This window comes from Heptranchias perlo, chromosome 1 (genome assembly GCF_035084215.1).
Source record: "Heptranchias perlo isolate sHepPer1 chromosome 1, sHepPer1.hap1, whole genome shotgun sequence".
Taxonomy (NCBI): Eukaryota; Metazoa; Chordata; class Chondrichthyes; order Hexanchiformes; family Hexanchidae; genus Heptranchias; species Heptranchias perlo.
Window position 1 is genome coordinate 191,078,519 of NC_090325.1, and position 23,908 is coordinate 191,102,426.

Below are 23,908 nucleotides of genomic sequence, written 5' to 3' on the forward strand. Positions count from 1 at the left end.
ATTACTTGCATGCAGAACTCTGCAACCTCTTTCCTCCATTATGTCAGCTGTCTTTTGCACTGGGAGACATCCCTCGATTGCAAGCTTTCACTCAATCTTGATGCAGGACAACCTTGCACACAATGTCTGTGAGATGGAGGAGATGAGACAAAACATTTGGGAGGCACTTTGTTCCAGCCATAGGAGATAGCAAGATTGGTGGGACAATGCAGGCAACGAGATAACGGGTGCATACCTACACAGTTGCCAAAGCATCACTGGTAAGCGTTCGACGACCAAAGGCTTCCACAATCTTCTCTGCCTTCTTAATCCCAAGGTGATTATGCTCACCCATTCTTAGCTTGTGCCCTCCTTTCTTTCAGATCCACACAGCAACGGGAGGTGGGGGGTGGGGGGGTGGCAGAGGATAAGGATGAGAAAGAAGATAATGAGGAGGAGCAAGAGGAAAGGAAATCTATCCTTATGGACTGTGATGATGACAGTGATGATGAGAATGAGGATGTGGATGAATATGATGCTGAGGACTAGACTGCACACAAGTCCCAGGAGCAAAACCTGTCCCAGTTCCTTTGCCACAACCTCCTCGGATCTCAATCACTTTCTCAATCCTGTGCACCATCTGTAAATTCTTCTGAAGGGGGACAATATCTTAAAAGGCACATCCTCCTCATGGGCTGCCTCACTCTCCTTCCCTCCGTCCCTCTCACACTCCTCTGTCTCTTCCTCCTCCATTATAATGGCGGACAAAGCAATCCCACACCTGGTTCTCAGAACGTCTCACTGCAGGCGAGGACAAAAATATCCCAGTGGTCTCACAGCCCATCGGGCGGTCACAGGCAAGTCCAGCGCTATCTAGGTGAAAAGCCAAAAAGAAAAGCACTTCTAAATCTTCTCCCCAGCTCCAGTCATTGATTGTCAAAGTCTCTGTAAGCTTCAGACTCAAGAGTTTCTCACGTCTGCCCGTCTCAGCTGATACTGACGACAGGTACACCTCATTATCTCGCTCTATCTTACCCCTAGGTACATTGTGAGCATAACTTCCAGAATTCTGACATGCCAACACCATTGGCCCTCGATTTAAATGAGCTCCATGGGGTCTCGACGGGTGGATCGCTTACAATATGCGTCAGCGTCTCCCCGAACAGCAATTACTTGCTCGCAAAACTCTGCAACCCCTTTTCCTCCACTTTTCCAGTAGATCTATAACATCAGCTGTCTTTTGCCAATTGGGAGACACCCCTCGATTGCAAGCTTTCACTCAATCCTCATGCAGGAAAAACCTTGCACGCAATGTCTGAGAGGCAGGGGATGAGACAGGACATTCTGGACCTCAGACAGCCGACCCTCCATGAGGAGTAGGACGCGGAGCTGCAGGGAGACACTTTGTTCTAGCCATGGGAGATAGCAAGATCGGTGAGACAATGCCCAAACGAGCATTGGAAACTATTTTTTTTCGGGGGTGGATGGAAACCGCCCCCGGCAGAAACAGCTCCCACCCCAATTCGCAGCCCCGGAAACACCGTTGCGCCATTCCGTCACCAAGGATACGCCAAAAAAAATGGCAAGTGAATTCGGGGCCGTGAAAAGTAAACCACAACCTGTGGAATTCCAAGAAACACAGAACCAGATTTTGCTCTGGCCAAGTCAGCAAGGCCTTTCTGCTGATCAATCTGCGCAGCTGCAGTTAAAGGACAGGAAAATGTCGTCCATGCGTGTCTGTGGGTAGACGTGATCTGCTAATTTAAGCCTGTCGGTACAGATTGTGAGATCTCATGCTAATGACGAGTAGACAAGTGGAAACTAAGCTCGAATCTAATGTGGCTTAAAACTCCCTGTGACAAGCCTTTAGGAAGAATCGTCAGTGGTCCAAACAAACAGCAATAAAGAAATGGAAAAATAGATCAATTATGGAATTCTCCGTCACTTACGTCTCTTAAAACTGTTCTGACTCCATAAACAAGGACAAAGTGATGAGATATGCCACAGCTTGGTAAGTTTGAATAATGCGTGAATTGCAAGGGATAGGCGTGTAACACTAATTGCCGAAAGATTTTATACACCATTGTACGAGATACGATAAAGCATTTAAGCATTTCACAGCTGATAAAATTCTGTGTTTGTCAGATCAACAGTTGTAAACACTGAAATTGCCAAAATAATTCATGGCGATGCATATTCATGCATGCATAATTGTGTCAAATGTAATCAGTAAAATTTTACAGTGTAGAAAATACTGTCACCCATTTAACATTCTCATTTCACAGCAAATGCTTTAGTAATAATTCAGTAACATTGCATTAAATTCCGGAAGCTTCTTTTCTTAGCTAAAGGAGAAGGGAAGCCATGTTTCAGTCTGGAACTTTCCCAGCATGCATTTGCCAGGTAGGAGAAAAACAATTAAAACATGTATTTCGAGTTGGCAGCGAAAATAAATCAATTATTGTAATTAATTACTTGGATTCTCCATTAGTTTCTCCATTAACCTATTTGTTCTGATCCTCCCCCACAAAAAAATTGAATGATTTTGGGTCGTGATTAACCTTTAATCACTCAGTCTGGATTTCTCTGGTTGTCACGAGAACCAGCAGCCAATGACAAACCTGGCTGTCTCCATGGTTACAGTGGCCCATCCACCTCGAAGCGCAAAGTGCAAGGGTCAGCTTGGCCGGGGATCAAACCCAACTCTGAAATCTGATTGGAAACTTATCTGGTTTATTCTCCATGTGCAGATTATGTTAAAACAAAACACTGTAAAAAGGCCAATTAAATGTTGTTTGATATGTTATCTGGATCATGCAGTGAGGCAGATAGGGAGGTTATCAGTAGGCGATGCAAGTCTTTTTGTTGGGTCACCTTTTAGGAAAACAAAAGATTTATTTCTGCAATGAACATTAATGCAGCTTAAAAGTTCCAATTTTAAATTATATTGACGACTCAATCTCCTACAGCTTTAGCAGTAGAGAGGCGGAGAGGTGTAGGGAGGGAATTCTAGAGCTTAGGGCCTAGACAGCTGAAGGGACGGCCGCCAATGATGGGGCGAAGGAAATCGGGGATGTGCAAGAGGTCAGAATTTGAGGAGCACAGAGATCTCGGAGGGTTGTAGGGCTGGAGGAGATTACAGAAATAGGGAGGGGCGAGGCCGTGGAGGGATTTGAACATAAGGATGAGAATTTTAAAATTGAGGCATCGCCGGACTGGGAGCCAATGTAGGTCAGTGAGCACAGGGAGTGATGGGTGAACAGGACTTGGTGCGAGTTAAGATACAGAGTTAGGGTATAGGCAGCAGAGTTTTGGATGAGCTGAAGTCTATGGAGAGTGGATGATGGGAGGCGGGCCCGGAAAGGATTAGAATAGTTGAGTCTGCAGGTAACAAAAGCCTGAATGAGGATTTCAGCAGCTGATGGGCTGAGGCAGGGACAGAGATGGGCTCCAGTTATAATTGCTGCCGATTATATTGTCACTACAGCTGGTCCAGTTCTGATCAATTAACTGAGCACATAGAATCACACAGAAATTACAACATGGAAACAGGCCATTCAGCCCAACCAGTCCAGTTTGGTGTTTATTCTCCATATGAGCAGTTGTCCTAATCCCATGTGCCCAGCCTGTTTCCATTTCTCTTTAATCCCTCCCACCTTCTACCCTCTGTAAACGTCAGCTCATCCACCTATCTAGCATATTGTTAAAAGTTGACATGGTCTCTGCTTCAATCACTAACACTGGTAGTGCATTCCATAGCCTCACAACTCTCTGTGTAAAAATGTATCTCCTGCTCTCTGTCTGAAATCTCTTACATTTGATCTTATATCTATGTCCCCTCGTTCTAGACCCTGCAACCACTGGAGACGGTCTGTTTCTATCTACTCTGCCCCATTCCTTCATAATTTTAAAAGTCTCTATCAAAACATCAAATGAAAACAGCCCCAATTTTTCAAGTGTTGTTTCGTATTTGTATCTCGTCATACCCTAGTGAATCTGCGCTGAACCCTCTCTTTTGCCTCAACATCAAACTTGGAACCACACCTGGAGTATTGTGTACAGTTTTGGTCTCCTTACCGAAGGAAGGATATACTTTCTTTAGAGGGGGTGCAACAAAGGTTCACTAGATTGATTCCTGGGATGAAAGGATTATCCTATGAGGAGAGATTGAGTAGAATGGGCTTATTCTCTCTGGAGTTTGGAAGAATGCGAGGTGATCTCATTGAAACATATACAATTCTGAGAGGGCTTGACAGGGTAGATGCTAAGAGGCTCTTTCCCCTGGCTGGAGAGTCTAGAACTAGGGGTCAGAGTCACAAGATCAGAGGCAGCCATTTCGGACTGAGATGAGGAAAAATTTCTTCACTCAGAGGGTTGTGAATCTTTGGAATTCTCTACCCCAGAGGGCTGTGGATGCTCAGTCGTTGAGTATGTTCAAGACTGAGAGCGATAAATTTTTGGACACTGGGGGAATCAAGGGATATGGGGATAGGGCAAGAAAGTGGAGTTGAGGTAGAAGATCAGCCATGATCTTATTGAATGGCGGAACAGGCTCGAGGGGCTGCATGGCCTACTCCTGCTCTTATTTCTTATGTTCTTATGAAAGTAGAGTGATGGTACAAGAGGCAGCTAAATCATTCTTTGGTCATATGTGCATGTACGTGTTTGAGTGTTGTCCCCTCCAGGGTTGTAAGTGACCGGTATAGCTTTGCATTTGCCATTCATATCACCACTCAACAAGTAGCAGCATGGAAAATATAAGAAAGAAAATACTTGCATTTATATAGCGCCTTTCACGATCTCAGGACTTCCCAAAGCACTTTACAGGCAATTAAGTACATTTTGAAGTGTAATGTAGGCAGCCAATTTGCGCACAGCAAGGTCCCACAAACAGCAATGAGATAATGACCAGATTGTCTGTTTTGACGATGTTGGTTGAGGGGTAAATACTGGCCAGGACAGCGGGGAGAACTCCCCTGCTCTTCAAAATAGGGCCATGGGATCTTTTACGGCCACATAAGAGGGCAGATGGGGCCTCACTTTAAGGTCTCATTCAAAGGACAGCACCTCAGTATCAGCCTAGATTCAATTCAAAGGACAGCACCTCAGTATCAGCCTAGATTTTGTGCCCAAATCTCTGGAGTGGGACTCGAACGCATAACCTTCTGACTCAGAATTGAGAGTTCTACCAACTGAGTCACGGCCAACACTTATTCCAGCTTCAGAAGTTGATGCACAAAGGGATTGGTATAAAAGGGTTACATTTATAGAATCATGTTGCTGATGAAAAAGCTAAATCAGGATTTAAAAAGGAAAGTGCACTTCATACACTGTGACAGTTTGGCTCATTTGGGAGCTCTCTCACCTACGAGTCTGAAGGTTGTGGGTTTAAGTGCCATGGAGGGAGTACTACACTGGCAAGCTCTTTCAAGCAAAATGTTAAAATGGTTCCCTGCTTAAGTGAGCATGAAAGATCCTTTGGCATCATTTGAAGACAAGCAGAATCATCCTACCTGATGATTCTTCCTCAGCCGAAAACAGATTGTCTGGTTGTTTGTTCATTGACTGTTTGTGCTGCACAGAGATCCTAACTGTGCTGTCTCCACCGATATACAAGTAAAAGCCACTGACATCTGATGGAGAGCAACAAAATCCCACCTTCACTGTGGCAAGTTCTGTCCCCAAGCCCATTGTACAGTTTTCATTCTTATTTGAGAAACAAAGCACTGATGCAGCCACTTTTATTAAAAGTTCGAAAACTGCACGGGGCAATTTAGAAAAGAGGAAAAATGGCTTGATGATGATTGAAATACATTGGAAATCCTCACAACACCTGTCTCCATTTCATAAGGTGGAGAAATAAGTAGAAAATAACGACCCAGAATTTGCAGTTAAACTAACAGCGCTCACCGTTATTTATGCACAAATCGCAGAGCATTTTCAGGCAAAAATCCAGAAGTTGCTGTCCATGATGCACTGTTCCGCCATTAGCTTCGCAAAAATGGCGTCTTGCTGTCTGCCTCACCATTGAAATGCATTAAATGGCGTGAAGTTCCTGTATTTGCGCGGTAGATATGAACTAAACTCATCACAGAAAGTTAAATCAAGACATTTCAAGTCTAAGTCCCCTATTAACGACGTGATAAGTGTTAATTACTGCCGGTCAACCTCTCTGGCACTGAAAATTAACGATTTCAAATGTGGAGTCTCATTCCTTCAGGTTTTAATTGTTGTTGGAGAATTTTTTTAAATTTGAAATAAACATTTTTCTTTCTATCTATTTTGCTCTCTCTCGTAATCCAATCTTCTTTCCCTCTCTTTATTTCTCTTTCCGAACCTGATTTGACATTGAATTCACCCACTCTAATTCACCCTCCTTCTCAGTCCTGGCGCTGTTAATTTCATAATCCTTCAATCTGATTGGTTAAGGAGATACAACAACAATTGTAATAGTTAATTTTCCGTGCCAGAGAGGTTGACTGGCAGTAATTAACACTTATCACGTGTTAAAAGGATACTTAGACTGAAATGTGCTGACTTAACTTTCTGTGACGAGTTTAGTTCATATCGACTGTGCAAATACAGAAACTTCACGCCATTTAATGCATTTCAATGGTGAGGCAGACAGCAAGATGCCATTTTTGCGAAGCTAATGTCGGAACGGCGCATCTCGGACAGCAACTTCTGGATTTTTGCGTTGCTTGCCCTTGTTGACCGGAGGTCACCGGTTACGGTTACTGGCTTAGTACACAGAGGAGAAGAGTCAATTCTCTCTTAACTCTCAATTCACTTCATTCACACCGTTAGATCATATACATATAGCTTATACGTCTGGTTAGATATAGGCATGCAGTTTACACCAGGTTATACAGTCTTATACCCAAACTAAGATCTAAATGCACACCCACTGGGTTTCTCTGACACTCCCTGAGTGGTCACAGAATATAAAGGATAATACCCGAAAAGGAGAGCTGACGCTGGCCAGGCGTTCCGTTCTCTCTCTCTCCCGACGTCGTCTCTACGTCCCTGACGTAGGGTCTTCCACTTCCGCGATGGTTGGTCTCCGGAGTCTTCGCTCTGGCTCCACGCCCCAGATCCTTCATTCTTATTCCGAATCTTATCTCTTCAAGCTGTGCTGTCTCTCTCCCTTTGGTTTAGGCCTGCTCGCTTTTTGCCTGTGTCTTCTCCTCATTGGCTCTGTCCCAAGGACTTAGGTAGCATTACCTCATTACTCCTTTTCTAAATAAGGACTTGTGTCTTATCACATTTCCTTTGTCTTTCACAAAACTTGGTTAATTCAAACTGGTTCCAGGCAGCTAAGGCCAGTGACTGAACCCAGGTTACTTTAGTTCAAAAGTCGTTCCTGCCTGTGTATCAGCAGCTGGGGAATCTCAGGTTGCTGCAGCCCCGAGCCAACACCCTGTTGACTCAGGTCCCAGATGCCCTGTAGGAGGCACCATCCCGTTTACATCTCCCACTTCAAGCAACTTTTGGCACAAAATATCATGGAGATTAAATGGGCAAGGGGCAAGTCTAACTAACAGCACCATTCGTTGACTGGCTGCAGCAAATTCTGGGCTACTATATTTTTTTTTAAATAGACCTCTGCTGCCTAGTTTACATTTTGGGAATTCAGATAGTTCATTGAATAACTACTGTCCACTGATTAACTAGACTGTCCACTGATTAACTAGACTGTCCACTGATTAACTAGATTGTTCATTGAATAACTACTATCCACTGATAAACCAGATTGTCCACTGATTAACCAGGCTGTCCACTGAATAACCAGACAGTCCACTCAACAACCAGACTGTCTGTTCAAACCTTATAGACTGTCTGATACATTTCAAAGCAGCTCCAATACAAACTTGAGATCCAGAACAACATATGATGCATGGTATCCCCCATCTAAATCAACACACTGCACTTCATCAGTTATCTGTTATCTAGAGCACCAGTAAACATCCAAACTTCCAACTTCCTTATTGAAAGGTTCTGGGGGATTAGATAAATGAATTTCTAAATCCAAAAGTAAAGTTGCTGCTGCGAAAATGCTTTCGCGCCTGTAATAGCTTTCCTCTGAGAAAACATAAGTTCAGTTTCCGATCCAAATCACACGCTGGTTATTTATCTTTTTATTATTAAGAAACTGTGCACAAAGTCCATGGAAAAATGTGTGTGATTTTTGAAGAGCAAAAATCAGCCATAAGAACAGATCATTGGCTGGAAAAGGGGGAGTTTAAATAATATGGTCAAGAAGATAGCGGGGCTGATGTGTGTTGAAATGCAACTCGTGTGCAGATAAGCTGATCACACGGAGAAGTCTGTGTACTTCTACAAGAAACACTTTCCATTCAGTGATCCACAACCACTGTTGACTCATTGTCCACAGAGATGGGCCCATCGACATTATAAACTCTGTCACGTAAATTGAGCCAGCTATCTGGGTTCAGCCACGCTTTACATTATTAATCGATCTGACTTGCGTAATGTTCCTTTTCATCGCACTTCCACTTTTGCTTAATGCTGTGGAATACTTCTGTCTGATTCTATAAGTCAAGTTAACCCTCTGCATGCAGTAGCAAGGAAAAACTTGCCTTCCATGTCCGCAGGATGTCCCAAATCGCCACACAACCACTGGAGAACTTTTTCAAGTGTGGCCACTGTTATAATATAGGGAATTGTAAACAATTTTACAACACCAAGTTATAGTCCAGCAATTTTATTTTAAATTCACAAGCTTTCGGAGATTTTCTCCTTCCTCAGGCAAATGTTTCAAGATCTTGAAACATTTGCCTGAGGAAGGAGAAAATCTCCGAAAGCTTGTGAATTTAAAATAAAATTGCTGGACTATAACTTGGTGTTGTAAAATTGTTTACAATTGTCAACCCCAGTCCATCACCGGCATCTCCACATCATAATATAGGGAGACACAGTAGCCAATTTGCACACATTAAGATCCCACATCCAATCCGGCCAATGACCTCCCCATCAGTCTACTCTCAATCATCAGCAAAGTGATGGAAGGTATCACCGACAGTGCTATCAAGCGGCACTTACTCACCAATAACCGGCTCACCGATGCTCAGTTTGGATACCGCCAGGACCACTCGGCTCCAGACCTCATTACAGCCTTGATCCAAACATGGACAAAAGAGCTGAATTCCAGAAGTGAGGCGAGAGTGACTGCCCTTGACATCAAAGCAGCATTTGACCAAAGAGTGGCACCAAGGAGCCCTAGTAAAATTGAAGTCAATGGGAATCGGGGGAAAACTCTCCAGTGGCTGGAGTCATACCTAGCACAAAGGAAGATGGTAGTGGTTTTTGGAGGCCAATCATCTCAGCCCCAGGGCATTGCTGCAGGAGTTCCTCAGGGCAGTGTCCTAGGCCCAACCATCTTCAGCTGCTTCATCAATGACCTTCCCTCCATCATAAGGTCAGAAATGGGGATGTTCGCTGATGATTGCACAGTGTTCAGTTCCATTCGCAACCCCTCAGATAATGAAGCAGTCCATGCCCGCATGCAGCAAGACCTGGACAACATCCAGGCTTGGGCTGACAAGTGGCAAGTAACATTCACGCCAGACAAGTGCCAGGCAATGACCATCTCCAACAAGACAGAGTCTAACCACCTCCCCTTGACATTCAACTGCCGAATCCCCCACCATCAACAACCTGGGGGTCACCATTGACCAGAAACCTAACTGGACCAGCCACATAAATACTGTGGCTACAAGAGCAGGTCAGAGGCTGGGTATTCTGCGGCGAGTGACTCACCTCCTGACTCCCCAAAGCCTTTCCACCATCTACAAGGCACAAGTTAGGAGTGTGATGAAATACTCTCCACTTGCCTGGATGAGTGCAGCTCCAACAACACTCAAGAAGCTCGACACCATCCAGGACAAAGCAGCCCGCTTGATTGGCACCCCATCCACCACCCTAAACATTCACTCCCTTCACCACCGGCGCACCGTGGCTGCAGTGTGTACCATCCATAGGATGCACTGCAGCAACTCGCCAAGGCTTCTTCGACAGCACCTCCCAAACCCGCGACCTCTCCCACCTAGAAGGACAAGAGCAGCAGGCACATGGGAACAACACCACCTGCACGTTCCCCTCCAAGTCACACACCATCCTGACTTGGAAATATATCGCCGTTCCTTCATCGTCGCTGGGTCAAAATCCTGGAACTCCCTTCCATACAGGACTGTGGGAGAACCTTCACCACACGGACTGCAGCGGTTCAAGAAGGCGGCTCACCACCACCTTCTCAAGGGCAATTAGGGATGGGCAATAAATGCTGGCCTTGCCAGCGACGCCCACGTTCCATGAACAAGTAAAAAAAAAATACAGCAATCAGATAAATGCCAAGTTAATCCGTGTTTACTGCTGTTGGTTGAGGGATGACTGTTGGCCGGGACAACGGGGAGAACTCCCCAGCACATCTTCGAATAGTGCTGCGGGATTTTGTACATCCACCTGAGCAGGCAGATGAGTCCTCAGTGCAACAACTTATCCGAAAGACAGCAACGGAGCACTCCCTCCATCCGGCAGGGAAAATGTCAGCCTAGACCGAGGGAGTGGGGCTTGGCCAGCTGACCCTCTGACTTTGAGCCATAGAGTCAAGACTGACACTTTGGTCACCCGGATCCAAAGACATATTGCTGGGTTTGATTTTCGATTCTTTGTGCCCCCTGGAACAAAGGTTCTCCAGGCAAGTGGTGAATTGGGAAAGGCCTGGTGAGGCAGGCTTGCTTCTCTCCTGTATTCCCGACAATTGAAGTGGCCCAACACCATCTTTGGAAGAGTGTGTGTATTTTAAAGGAACCTCCTTATCCCGCAGCATATTCTGGAACAGTAATCTTTTATTAAGACGGAAGAGGATTTCCTGATGGCTCAGCAAGGGACCACATGAGCCATACAGGCCGGGAAAACCCTAACTTTGATGCCCAGCCTGTGTCCACTTGACTGATGGCAGCCTGGACATCAGTAGCGACGCTCCAATTGGTCCTAATGCCCCTTTCGGAGAGGGGGAAACAAGCAAGCACAATTTCCATTCCTGATTGCAATGTAGTAACCTCTGCCTAAATGCATGTCTGAAGACAGCGGTTGAGGACAGGATTGGGCTCAAGTGCGATGACCCTGCAGTTGAATAGCCTGCCGACACTCGCTGTCAAGGCTGGCACATGAATGGTGACCGTTCGACCGAGGTAACGAAAGGTGCCCAGTGCCCATGCAACCATGCCCCAGCAAGAGTCACTGCCTTTATGAAGGGACAGGAAGGACTGAGAGGTGGAAGATTAGCGAAGGAGATTGGCAAGAAGAGGGTTAAAAAAAAATGAAGAAATACTTTAATGGTGGTACTTAGGAAGATCTCTGTTTAAAGGGAAATTTAGGTTTATTTATTTATTGACATTTTTCATTGTCCATTTGGAAATCTAAACAAAATAACACTGAGACCTGAAATAACCTGTCTCTAATTCATTTTTATGAATTTAGAAAGGGCTGCTTTGTTTAATTCTAATGTTATCATTCCGCAGTGGGCATCAATTTCAGGTGTCACTGAACAGACTAATGGAGATGTTACGAGGGTTTTTTTTAAACGCAGAGATTTGTTCGGAAATGGGAAGCTGAACCAGAAACAGTGACTGAAGCAGAATCTGTAACAACTTTGAGAAAGGAAAGTGGATAAATATTTCAAAGAGAAAAATTGTAACAGGGTACGAGGGAAGAGCAGGGGAATAGGACTGTGGATCACTCTTTCACAGAGCCAGCACGGGCACGATGGGCCGAATGGTCCTGAGCTGTAAAGTCCCTTGATTTTTAAAAGTAACAGGAGTCCAATTATTCCTTACGTAAGTTCAACTGCAAACCTGCACAGGACTGATATAATAAATAATTATACTTACATTTATACAGCGTCTTATCGTCAGGTGTCAGTTGTTACATGGAGCATTTCCAATTTCCAGCTAGTATGTAACCATCTATTGGAACGAGAATCTGTTCGCAGAACGGTGCTTCACGGGAAACGTCTGAAAATTATGAGATCTGGATCCGAAATGGCGCCAATCCCTCTGTTATTTCAGTCATATTATGAGTGAATTGTAGAGTTTAGTGACTCCTGGTGATGGGCAAATGTAACAGCTGTTCCACACCAGAAACGTTCCAGAAACAGCAATGAGATGAATGACCAGTTAATGTGGAAGTTTTTTTTTGATGAATGATATTGGCTGAGAATGCTCCATCTGGATGTGGTATGTTGGCCATTGCTATTACACCTACAATTCTGAAACTGGGAGCTCATTCAGACTTTTACAGATTCCGTTTTTTGCATTTTGTAGCTAAACTGGCGACTGAGTCTGAATTGAGTCGCAGGACTCTGATTTACGTCTATTCAGGAGGCACACCCGGCCGACTCGGAAAACTGCGTGGTTAAAATGGCGGCGGGCGGGAGCGCGTTGAGAAGTGTAGACTGTGTTGATTCACTGATGAAGTTTTGCTCCTGGATGTTTTTAAGAAAGAAAGAACTTGCATTTATAAAGCACCTTTCATGACCTCAGGAAGCCCCAAACCCCTTTTCAGCCAATTAAGTACTTTTTGAAGTGTAGTCACTGTTGTTATGGAGGGAAACGCAGCAGCCAATTTGCGCACAGCAAGGTCCCACAAACAGAAATGAAATAATGACCAGATAATCTGTTTTTAGTGATGTCAATTGAGGGATAAAAGTTGGCCAGGACACCAGGGAGAACTTCCTTGCTCTTCTTCAAGTAGGGTGGTAAATAGCGAGGAGGATAGCCTCAGTCTGCAGGACGATATAGATGGGTTGGTCAGATGGGCGGAACAGTGGCAAATGGAATTTAACCCGGAAAAGTGCGAGGTGATGCACTTTGGAGGGACTAACAAGGCAAGGGAATACACAATGAATGGGAGGACCCTAGGCAAGACAGAGGGTCAGAGGGATCTTGGTGTGCAAGTTCACAGATCCCTGAAGGCGGCGGAACAGGTAGATAAGGTGGTAAAGAAGGCATATGGGATACTTGCCTTTATTAGCCGAGGCATAGAATATAAGAGCAAGGAGGTTATGATGGAGCTGTATAAAACACTGGTTAGGCCACAGCTGGAGTACTGTGTGCAGTTCTGGTCGCCACACTACAGGAAGGATGTGATCGCTTTGGAGAGGGTGCAGAGGAGATTCACCAGGATGTTACCAGGGCTGGAGCGCTTCAGCTATGAAGAGAGACTGGGAAGATTGGGTTTGTTTTCCTTGGAGCAGAGGAGGCTGAGGGGGGACATGATTGAGGTGTACAAAATTATGAGGGGCACAGATAGGATGGATACTAAGGAGCTTTTTCCCTTCGTTGAGGGTTCTATAACAAGGGGACATAGATTCAAGGTAAAAGGCGGGAGGTTTAGAGGGGATTTGAGAAAGAACTTTTTCACCCAGAGGGTGGTTGGAGTCTGGAACTCACTGCCTGAAAGGGTTGTGGAGGCAGGAACCTTCACAACATTCAAGAAGCATTTGGATGAGCACTTGAAATGCCATAGCATACAAGGCTACGGACCAAATGCTGGAATATGGGATTAGAGTAGACAGGGCTGATGGCCGGCGCGGACACGATGGGCCGAAGGGCCTCTATCCGTGCTGTATAACTCTATGACTCTATGACTCTATGACTCTATGCTACGGGATCTTTTATATCAGCCTGAGAGGGCAGACAGGGCCTCGGTTTAACGTCTCACCCGTAAGACAGCACCTCTGACTGTACAGCACTCCCTCAGTACTGCAATGGAGTGTCAGCCTAGGTTATGTGTTCAAGTCTCTGCAGTGGGACTGCAACCCACAACCTTCTGAGTCGAGAGTGCTACGACAGACACCTTGAAGCCACCAGCAGGCCGCTCTCTCAACCCGCCCAAGCAGGCCATCGGGAGTGCTGAGCGATTTTTACTCCTGGACCTCATTTCAATATCGATTCCCGATGCGACCGGGCAGCCCACCCACTTGATGAGTGGGGGTGGGGGGGGGGGCAATTTTAACTTTTGAGCGATATCAAATTGTCCGCCTTTTATGCACCTCGCCTGATTTGCCCTTGCATTGACTTCAATGTCAAGGAAAATCGAGCGGAGTGTGTAATGTGCGGCTAATCCAATATTGTCCGTTTTACACCATCACCCAAATTAAAATTACATCCGTCCTTCGGTCCCTCTGAGGCCTATTTTGGTCTTGGGCTCAAAGCTTAAGTTCACGGTCATGACTTGGATACAATTATTTATGCAGAGCCAAAGTGTCTTCCGATACACCTTTCCATGATGACATTGCCACTTCAAGAATGTATTGGTGCTATTTTTTCAAGTATCATTCTTAGGAAATAGGAACAGGATTAGGCCATTCAGCCCCTTGAGCCTGTTCCACCATTCATTTAGACCATGGATGATCTGTATCTTAACTCCATCTCTCCGCCTTGGTTCCGTAACCCTTAATACCCTTGCCTAATAAAAAATCTAACGTGCTAAAAAGTTGGATGTTAAGAAAATGTTTTTGCAGCATAAGGGATCCACTTCAGCACCAATACACAAATTAATCTAACAGCTCTGGAAGGCTGGCCGTATGAATCCCAATTAACTGCTGTGGAGGGGGCATTTCTTGAACTACTAATGTTCTGATTTTAAATGCGTTAACTGTAGGTGTACTGAAGCGTGAGGTCCTGACAGTGCCTTCATGGCTTTACGTGCCGATGAATCTGCTTATTCAGGGAATTTGAATGGCTGGATTTTCCCACTTTGCATTTGAGCATTACTCTAAATGGCATGCAGTTAGGTGAATTGGGAATCCAATGAGCAATGAAGCAGTTGTGATGCCTGGCAGAGAGAATGGCATCTCCTTTCAAGGGAAACAGTCATTGGCACGCTGCCTTCTTGTTGATGGCATGGAGTACCATCAGTCGAAACAACAATGATTGTGGTAATGTGGCAGCCAAATAGCTGAATGGTTTCACTGTATTTTAGGAAATGGATAAAAGCAGAAAAAAATTAGAGATGCAAAGTAGAGTTAAATCAGCGAAAGCTATGCCTCAGAGTGCACACATTTCACTTCTCTTCATCTATTATTTGGCATTCACAGTATTGCTGCTTTACATTTAATTCAATGCCGTTGATTCCCAATATCCCTGCACCATCTGTACAAAAGTTGTTGGTGGACCGGAACTTTCTTCAGCACCGCGCTGGGAAGGCCGTTGCTATCCTGTTTAGCTCCTGACAGAAACCTTGCATCTTAGTCGCTGACCTTATCTCCCTTCCTGATTGCTTGCTCAGGCTAAACCTGATGGTTTGCAACCATGGTTCCCTGCTTTATTCTGAACTAAGTTTCAAACCCCACATCTGATCCAGCATCGAGGCCACTGTGTCCAGACCCCATCTCTGGAACATCACCACTCTATGTTCTCGCGGCTCAGTTGGTAGCACACTCTCACCTCAGAGTCAAGAAGGTCATGGGTTCAAAGCCCCACTCCAGTAACTTGAGCACATAATCTAGGCTGACACTCTTGTGCAGTACTGAGGGAGTGCTGCATTGTCAGATATGCTGTCTTTCGGATGAGATGTTAAACCGAGACCCTGTCTGCGCTCTCTGGTGGATGTAAAAGATCCCATGGCACTTTTCGAGGAAAAGCAGGGGAGTGTCCTGGCCTCTATTTATCTCTCAACTAACATCATTAAAACAGATTATCTGGTCATTATCTCATTGCTGTTTGTGGGACCTTCATAGAATCATAGAAAGGTTACAGCACAGAAGGAGGCCATTTGGCCCATCGAGTCCGTGCCAGCTCTATGCAACAGCAATTCAGCTAGTTCTACTCCCCTGCCCTATCCCCGTAGCTCTGAAAACTTTTTCCTTTCAAGTATTTATCCAGTTCCCTTTTGAAGGCCATGATTGAATCTGCCTCCACCACCCCCTCGGGCAGTGCATTCCAGATCCTAACCACTCACTGTGTAAAAAAGTTTTTCCTCATGTCACCTTTGGTTCTTTTGCCAATCACCTTAAATCTATGTCCTCTTGTTCTTGACCCTTCTGCAAATAGGAACAGTATCTCTCTATCTACTCTGTCTAGACCTGTCATGATTTTGAATACCTCTATCAAATCTCCTCTCAACCTTCTCAGGAACAGAGAGATCTGGGGGTATATGTGCACAAATCATTGAAGGTGGCAGGGGAGGTTGAGAAAGCGGTTAAAAAAGCATACGGGATCCTGGACTTTATAAATAGAGACACAGAGTACGAAAGTATGGAAGTAATGATGAACCTTTATAAAACACTGGTTCAGCCACAACTGGAGTATTGTGTCCAATTCTGGGCACCGCACTTCAGGAAAGATGTGAAGGCCTTAGAGAGGGTGCAGAAGAGATTTACTAGAATGATTCCAGGGATGAGGGACTTTAGTTGCATGGATAGACTGGAGAAGCTGGGGTTGTTCTCCTTGGAACAGAGACGGTTGCATGGAGATTTGATAGAGGTGTTCAAAACCATGAAGGGTCCAATGGCTGAACACCAACCCTATTAACAGTTCAACTGACTGCTACTTGCAGAATGGCAGCAACGCAGTGACCGCAACTATTAAGTGCTTCATGAATGAGAAATCCTTATCGTGTACTGTTTCTGTTGAAAAGCTACATGAGCGTCAAATTGTAATGTAACGCCAACCTACCAACTGCAGGCCATTTGAGTTGGTCCCTGCTTTTTTTTGTGACGTACTCTGGGATAGGTAACAGGTAACAGCCCTTCTTCCCACCGATCTCAACAGTGACGCACGTCCACACTTTCCACTGGCCCTCACCCAATCTAGTGTTTCAGGGATTGTTTAATCACTCGCTCCACGCTCCCTGTGAGACTAGATCCCAACAGTCAGTTACATCATTAATATTCTGCAAGATGAACTCTTAGCCATAAATCTAGCTGCCGAGAACTTGATGGCAGACTCTCTGGTTTAATTCTGGTTTCCTGATGCACTCCTCCTAACCTCTTACAATAAGTTAGAGCCTAAGTTATCAACACCTTCCTACGTTATTCACTTGTAGCTAAGATGAAGATCTGTGCATAGACAATTCATAAACCCCAACTGTTGCCAGGCCCATTCGTGCCATTTGCGCAGGTATACCCAAAGAAGTGACTCACGGTTCATCATGAAGCAACTGGCAAAATCAGCTACCTTCCACACTGCTGCTCAAAAAAAACAGGGCTGGAAATGCTGATGTCCACATCAAAAGTGAATGATTGACAACTGTCCTCCCTTAACATGTCGACCACTCCCTGCGCTTAGGGTTGCTAAATCTGGTTGGACGTATTCCTGGAGGTTTCAGCACATGACCTCCCGCCTCCAACTGCCCCGCCCAGTCAAACAGCCTTTTCTTCTCTGTCGTCAATATTTTTATAACTAATGTGTTCAAAGAAAATTTTTAAAATACACACCTCTTTATTTAATGCCCCCCCCCACTATGATTTTTCTCACGGGTTGCTCGTGGCAGTGTCCGGGAGATCAATCTTTAATTCCTGGAGACTCCAGGACAATCCTACTCTAGTTCAGTGCCCTGCAATCCCTCTGTAACATGCATTGGAATGTCCTGGCACATATAAAGCAAACTACAAACAGTTGCAATTCAGTACTACCCATTCAAAATGTCCCTCCATCGTGTGTAATTCACACCTGGCTGGGCTCATTCCGACATTAGTTCAGCCAGTCAATGTGACATGTTCAATACACTGAAGCAATCTGAGTGGTACGACTAACAGGCGTCTTCGAACAGGCTTCACTCTGTACAAAGACGAAACATTAAAACCGAGGAAATGGACACACGGGAATAATAAACAAGGAGAAGTGAGATTCCTACAAAATGCAGACGAGCCAAAAAAGCAGAGAGGCAAACAAGATGAAACCAAGAGTCTTAGAACTGTGTTAAAAGTAGAAGGAAGGCCAAAGAATAGATGTGTACATTTGGGTAAAATGATTCCAGATAGTCAGGATATACATTGAATGGATTCTTCTCAACAGCCTCCACAAGAGAGAATTGTAGACGGATTCTGAAATGAGGCTAAGTGCAACAAAGGAGTCAGTAAAGAATTGTGCCGTACAGAAATTTGGAAGCCTTAGACTTGCACAAAGCTCCTGGATCCAATGGATGCATCCGAGAATCCTCAAGGAATTAAAGGAGGAAATTAAAGAAGCTTTGGAGCAGCTTCACACCGAGGCCCGTTCACCCGTCATCCCTGTGCTCACTGGCCTACATTGGCAACGCCTCGATTTTAAAATTCTCATCCTTGTTTTCAAATCCCTCCATGGCCTCGCCCCTCCCTATCCCTGTAACCTCCTCCAGCCCTACAACCCTTCGAGATCTGTGCGCTCCTCCAATTCTGGCCTCTTGCGCGTCCCCGATTTTTATCGCTCCACCATTGGCGGCCGTGCCTTCAGCTGCCTAGGCCCTATGCTCTGGAATTCCCTCCCTAAACCTCTCCGCCTCTCCATCTCTCTCTCTTCCTTTAAGACGCTCTTTAAAACCTACCTCTTTGACCAAGCTTTTGGTGACCTTTTGGCAATATTGGTTAAAGAAACAATTACAGCTGTGAGGAAGGATGATATGTTTGAAGGATCATCAAATGAGACTGTATGGGTTGAGCTAAAGAACAAAAAAGGGGCAGTGACACTGCTGGGAGTGTACTATAGTCCCCCAAGCAGTCAGAGGGAGATAGAAGAGCAAATATGTAGACAAATTTCTGAGAAGTGCAAAAACAATAGGGAAATAATAGTAGGGGATTTCAACTACCCTAATATTAACTGGGACACAATCAGTGTAAAAGGTATAGAATGCGCAGAATTCTTAAATTGCATTCAGGAGAACTTTTTTAGCCAGTATGCAGCAAGCCCAACAAGAGAGGGGGCAGTTCTGGACTTAGTTTTAGGGAATGAAGCAGGGCAGGTGGAAGGAGTATCAGTGGGAGAGCATTTTGATGGTAGTGATCATAATTCAGTTAGATTTAGCATAGTTATGGAAAAGATAGAATAGGAGTAAAAAGTTTTCAATTGGGAAAGAGTAGGGCCTATTAAAATCCAAAAAGGTAACCTATATGTGGAGGCAGAAGATGTGGTTACTGCTCTTAATGCGTACTTTATGCCTGTCTTCACAAAAGAGGGGATGATGCAGAGGTTATAATCAAGGAGGAGGAGTGTGAAATATTGGATGGAATAAACATAGTGAGAGAGGAAGTATTAAGGGTTTAGCATCTTTGAAAGTTGATAAATCGCCAGGCCCAGATGAAATGTATCCCAGGCTGTTAAGAGAGGCAAGGGAGGAAATAACAGAAGCTCTGACCATCATTTTCCAATCCTCCCTGGCTACAGCCGTGGTGCCGGAGGATTGGAGGACTGCTAACGTTGTACCATTGTTTAAGAAGTTAGAAAGGGATAGACCGAGTAATTATAAGCCAGTCAGTCTAACCTCGGTGGTGGGCAAATTATTGGAATCAATTCTGAGGGACAGCATAAATCGTCATTTAGAAAGCCACAGGTTAATCAAGGACAGTCAGCATGGACTTGTTAAGCGAAGGTCGTGTCTGACTAACTTGATTAAATTTTTTGAGGAGGTAACAAGGAGGGTCGATGAGGGTAAATGCGTTTGATGTAGTATACATGGATTTTAGCAAGGCTTTTGACAAGATCCCACATGGCAGACTGGTCAAAAAAAGTAAAAGCCCATTGAATCCAAGGGAAAGTGGCAAGTTGGATCCAAAATTGGCTCAGTGGCAGGAAGCAAAGTGTAATGGTCGATGGGTGTTTTTGTGACTGGAGGGCTGTTTCCAGTGGAGTTCCGCAGAGCTTAGTATTAGATCCCTTGCTTTTTGTGGTATATATTAATGATTTGGACTTGAATGTAGGGGGCATAATCAAGAAGTTTGCAGATGATACAAAAGTTGGCCGTGTGGTTGATAGTGAGGAGGAAAGCTGCAGACTGCAGGAAGATATCAATGGGCTGGTTCAGCGGGCAGAAAAGTGGCAAATGGAATTCAATCCGGAGAAGTGTGAGGTAATGCAGTTGGGGAGAGCAAACAAGGCAAGGGAGTACACAATAAATGGGAGGATACTGAGAGATGTACAGGAACAAAGGGATCTTGGAGTGCATGCCAACAGATCCCTGAAGGTAGCATGACAGGTAGATAAGGTGGTTAAGAAGGCATACGGGAAACTTTCCTTTATTAGCTGAGGCATAGAATATAAGAAGAGGGAGGTTATGCTAGAACTGTATAAAACACTAGCTAAGCCACAACTTGAGTACTGCGTTCAGTTCTGGTCACCACATTACAGGAAAGATGTGATTGCACTAGAAAGGTTACAGAGGAGATTTATGAGGATGTTGCCAGGGCTAGAGAATTTTAGCTATGAGTAAAGATTGGATAGGCTGGGGTTGTTTTCTTTGGAACAAAGGGGGCTGAGGGAAGATTTAATTGAGGTGTATAAAATTATGAGAGGCCTAGATAGAGTGGATAGAGAGGACCTATTTCCCTTAGCAGAGGGGTCAGTGACCAGGGGGCATAGATTTCAAGTGATTGATAGAAGTATTAGATGGGAGCTGAGGAGAAATGTTTTCACCCAGGGGGTGGTGGGGGTCTGGAACTCACTGCCTGAAAGGGTGGTAGAGGCAGAAACCCTCAACTCATTTAAAAATACTTGGATATGCACTTGAAGTGCCGTAACCTACAGGGCTACGGAACAAATGCTGGAAAGTGGGATTAAGCTGGATAGCTCTTTTTCGGCCGGCACAGACACGATGGGCCGAATGGCCTCCTCCTGTTCTTATCTTCCTAACTCTCCGCTGCGAACACTGGATCACTGAATTTACCCTCAAATTTCAAAAGTGTCAACCCATCACGTTATCTTTGTGCCTTTTGGCAGCTATGGAATCAGAAAGAAAGCGAGAGAACAGCCCAGCTTAGAACCCGAAGGAGAAGCTGGGCTTGTTCTCCTTGGAGCAGAGAAGGTTAAGGGGAGGTTTGATAGAGTTGTTCAAAACCATGAACGGTTTTGGTAGAGTAAATAAGGAGAAACTGTTTCCAGTGGCAGAAGGTTGGGTAACCAGAGGACTCAGATTTAAGGTAATTGGCAAAAGAACCAGTGGTGACATGAGGAAATCAAAATTAAGCAGCGAGTTGTAATGATCTGGAATGCACTGCCTGAAAGGGCGGTGGAAGCAGATTCAAGAATAACTTTCAAAACGGAATTGGATAAATATTTGAAGTGGAAAAATTTGCAGGGCTACGGGGAAAGAGCAGGGGAGTGGGACTAATTGGATAGCTCTTTCAAAGAGCCGGCACAGGCACGACGGGCCGAATGGCCTCCTGTGCTGTATCATGCTATGATTCTATGACTCTATACCTTTATTCGGCAATGGCGGTCGATTGGAATCAAGGCAAAACTTTTCTTTTCCCTCTCTTTCTTTTCCTTTCTACCCCCCCCCCCAAATGTTTCACCCACAGGGATACAAATGAGAGACCAGATCAAACTCCGTTGGATTTGACTAAAATCTACTTTCTAACTTGCAGGTGAAAGCCGGAAATTATGCATTTGTTTGGGACGTGGCAGTATTGGAATACATTGCCCTGAACAGTCCGGACTGCTCCCTGTTCACTGTCGGCAACACACTGGCAGACCGAGGATATGGCATCGCTCTCCAACATGGAAGCCCATACAGAGACATCTTTTCTCAACGGTAGGATCCCACAGTTTGAATGTAGCTTAATCCGGGCCCAGTAAACATTGAGAACTGCTGGATCAGGAGTGTGCCAAACAGCGTAACAAAACTGACCCTCCTTTCGTAGGAATTCCATAAGGGCAAGATGGTTTTTTTTAAACACAAAAACACACTTGCACATTTTCTCGCACCTGCACACTACTTTCTAATGTCCATTTTGCACGAGCATATTTATAGTGTATTTAACAAATGGAGGACGCACTGATGCAAAAATTCTTAAATTTTTCTTTGCGTTTTTAAAGTTTATATTTGTACCATATTTTCCCCCTCTTTCAAATCTGTTAGTCTTCACTGACAGTCAAAATACCCTAATGTTGTTCATCAGGTAAGAGTAGAACAGTTTTGATGCTGCAGGAGGAATGGAAACCTGAATAGAGGGATTCAAACAACGACCACATCAATGGGCGTCCATTGTAATTCCTGTAAAATGGAATCCCTTTAGAAGGAAGCCCACAGGGAAGCATTCTGTTTATTCCCAACATGTACCCTCAATTTTTATGAAACAGAATCTGTGGAGGAATGATGTATCCTTCTGAAAATCCAATCTTTCCTCTCCTTTCGGAATGTGCTCCTTCTGACCTCTGTTGTGTTGGTAATAATAAGCCCTTTGATGTCATTGCGAGATATTAGCACAGGTATCTTTAACATGTCTCCCCTAACCTTAATGGTTATGTGAAACATGGTTTTGATGGTGTCATGATTTACCACCTGGTGTCCCACTGCATTTATATTAAACGCCCACTTGAAGATTAATAGATCAGTAATACTAATGCTTCAAAATCTGACCCATGTACACTCTGGAGCAGATTGCACTGCAACAAATGGCCAAGAATGGCCCATTCATGCCAGCAATCAGCTTGGGTGCTCAGTCTAAACTTTAGCCAGTCATGGCTGGTAATGTTGGAGGTGAAGGGTTGCCATGACGCTGCTCTTTCCAGAGACACCTGGGAAAAGTATCTCTTCAAGCATGCCCAGAGGCAACACCATAGCCTCATTTACCTTGCAACACTGTCACCTTTGGAACCCAGAACCAAGGCTAACCCAGACTGACAGGAAGAAATGTCATACTCCTCTGAAGGCGGACCTAATATGCATTGTTGGAGCATAAGAGAGAGACAGAGCTCTGCATCCAATTATGCCAAGTGTCACCCGTGGCTTAGTGGTTGCACTCTTGACACTGAGTCAGAAGGTCGTGGATTCAAGTCCCACTCCAGAGGATTGACTGTCTGACACTCCAGTCGAGTGCTGCACTGTCGGAGGTGCCATCTTTCGGATGAAATGTTAAATGGAGGCCCCGCCTGCTCTCTCGGGTGGACGTAAAAGATCCCGTGGCACTATGCGAAGAAAACCAGGGGAGTTCTCTCTGGTGTCCTGGCCAAATTTATCCCATCACCTGAAACACATTACCTGGTCATTTATTTCATTGCTGTTTGTGGGACCTTGCTGTGTGCAAATTGGCTGCCGCATTTCCTACTTTACAACAGTGACTACCCTCCAAAAGTACTTCATTGGCTGTAAAAGCGCTTTGGGATGTCCTGAGGTCGTGAAAGTTTTTTCTTTTTTCTTTCTTACCTCTTTAATGCTGATACTGAGTGCAAGAGTGTTCCATTGTATTGCTGAATAAGCACAGAAGTTTTTCCAACTAAATTAAGATTGCTTTAAAGTGCGGCAGCCGATCATTTTCAGAAGTTAAAATGGCAAAATGACACATTAGTAAATTCAGAGAGCAACAGCTCAAAACATAATAGAAAAAAGCCAGAAAAATGTGCCACAACAAGGGGCAGAAAGGTTGCAACCATTCCCGTCCTGATAAAAATGACGGTGAATGTTCACGGAAATTGTAACTCCTCTGCCTTCTCGCAAAAGTACGCAGACCTATACTCATTTTACGTCCTTGCTGCGTCTAAAACAATTTACACTTTTTCTTTAAATGTACCCGCAGGTTATTATTGAGAAATGACAGTGTTTGCGTTTCGTTAGCGGCTGATACTTCTGACTGTCTGCAGTGGACTTGATAATTGTTCTTCAGGATCCGCCGAGTTAATCAGTAAAGGATGGAATGCATCTCCACGCCATAGTTCTTGGTTCTTGCTGACTGTCACAGTTCAAAAGAAGCAATTCATCTTCCTTTCTTGGTGTT

General features: G+C 44.7%; 1 protein-coding gene across 1 annotated transcript in view; it reads left to right on the forward strand.

Moving 5' to 3' along the window:
• grid2 (glutamate receptor, ionotropic, delta 2) overlaps positions 1–23,908 on the forward strand; it is a 700,148-nt gene that overhangs the window by 600,385 nt on the left and 75,855 nt on the right. Inside the window, exon 16 of the mRNA XM_067984186.1 lies at positions 21,560–21,726. Coding sequence (XP_067840287.1) covers positions 21,560–21,726 — 167 coding nt within the window. The remainder of the gene's footprint in view (positions 1–21,559; positions 21,727–23,908) is intronic.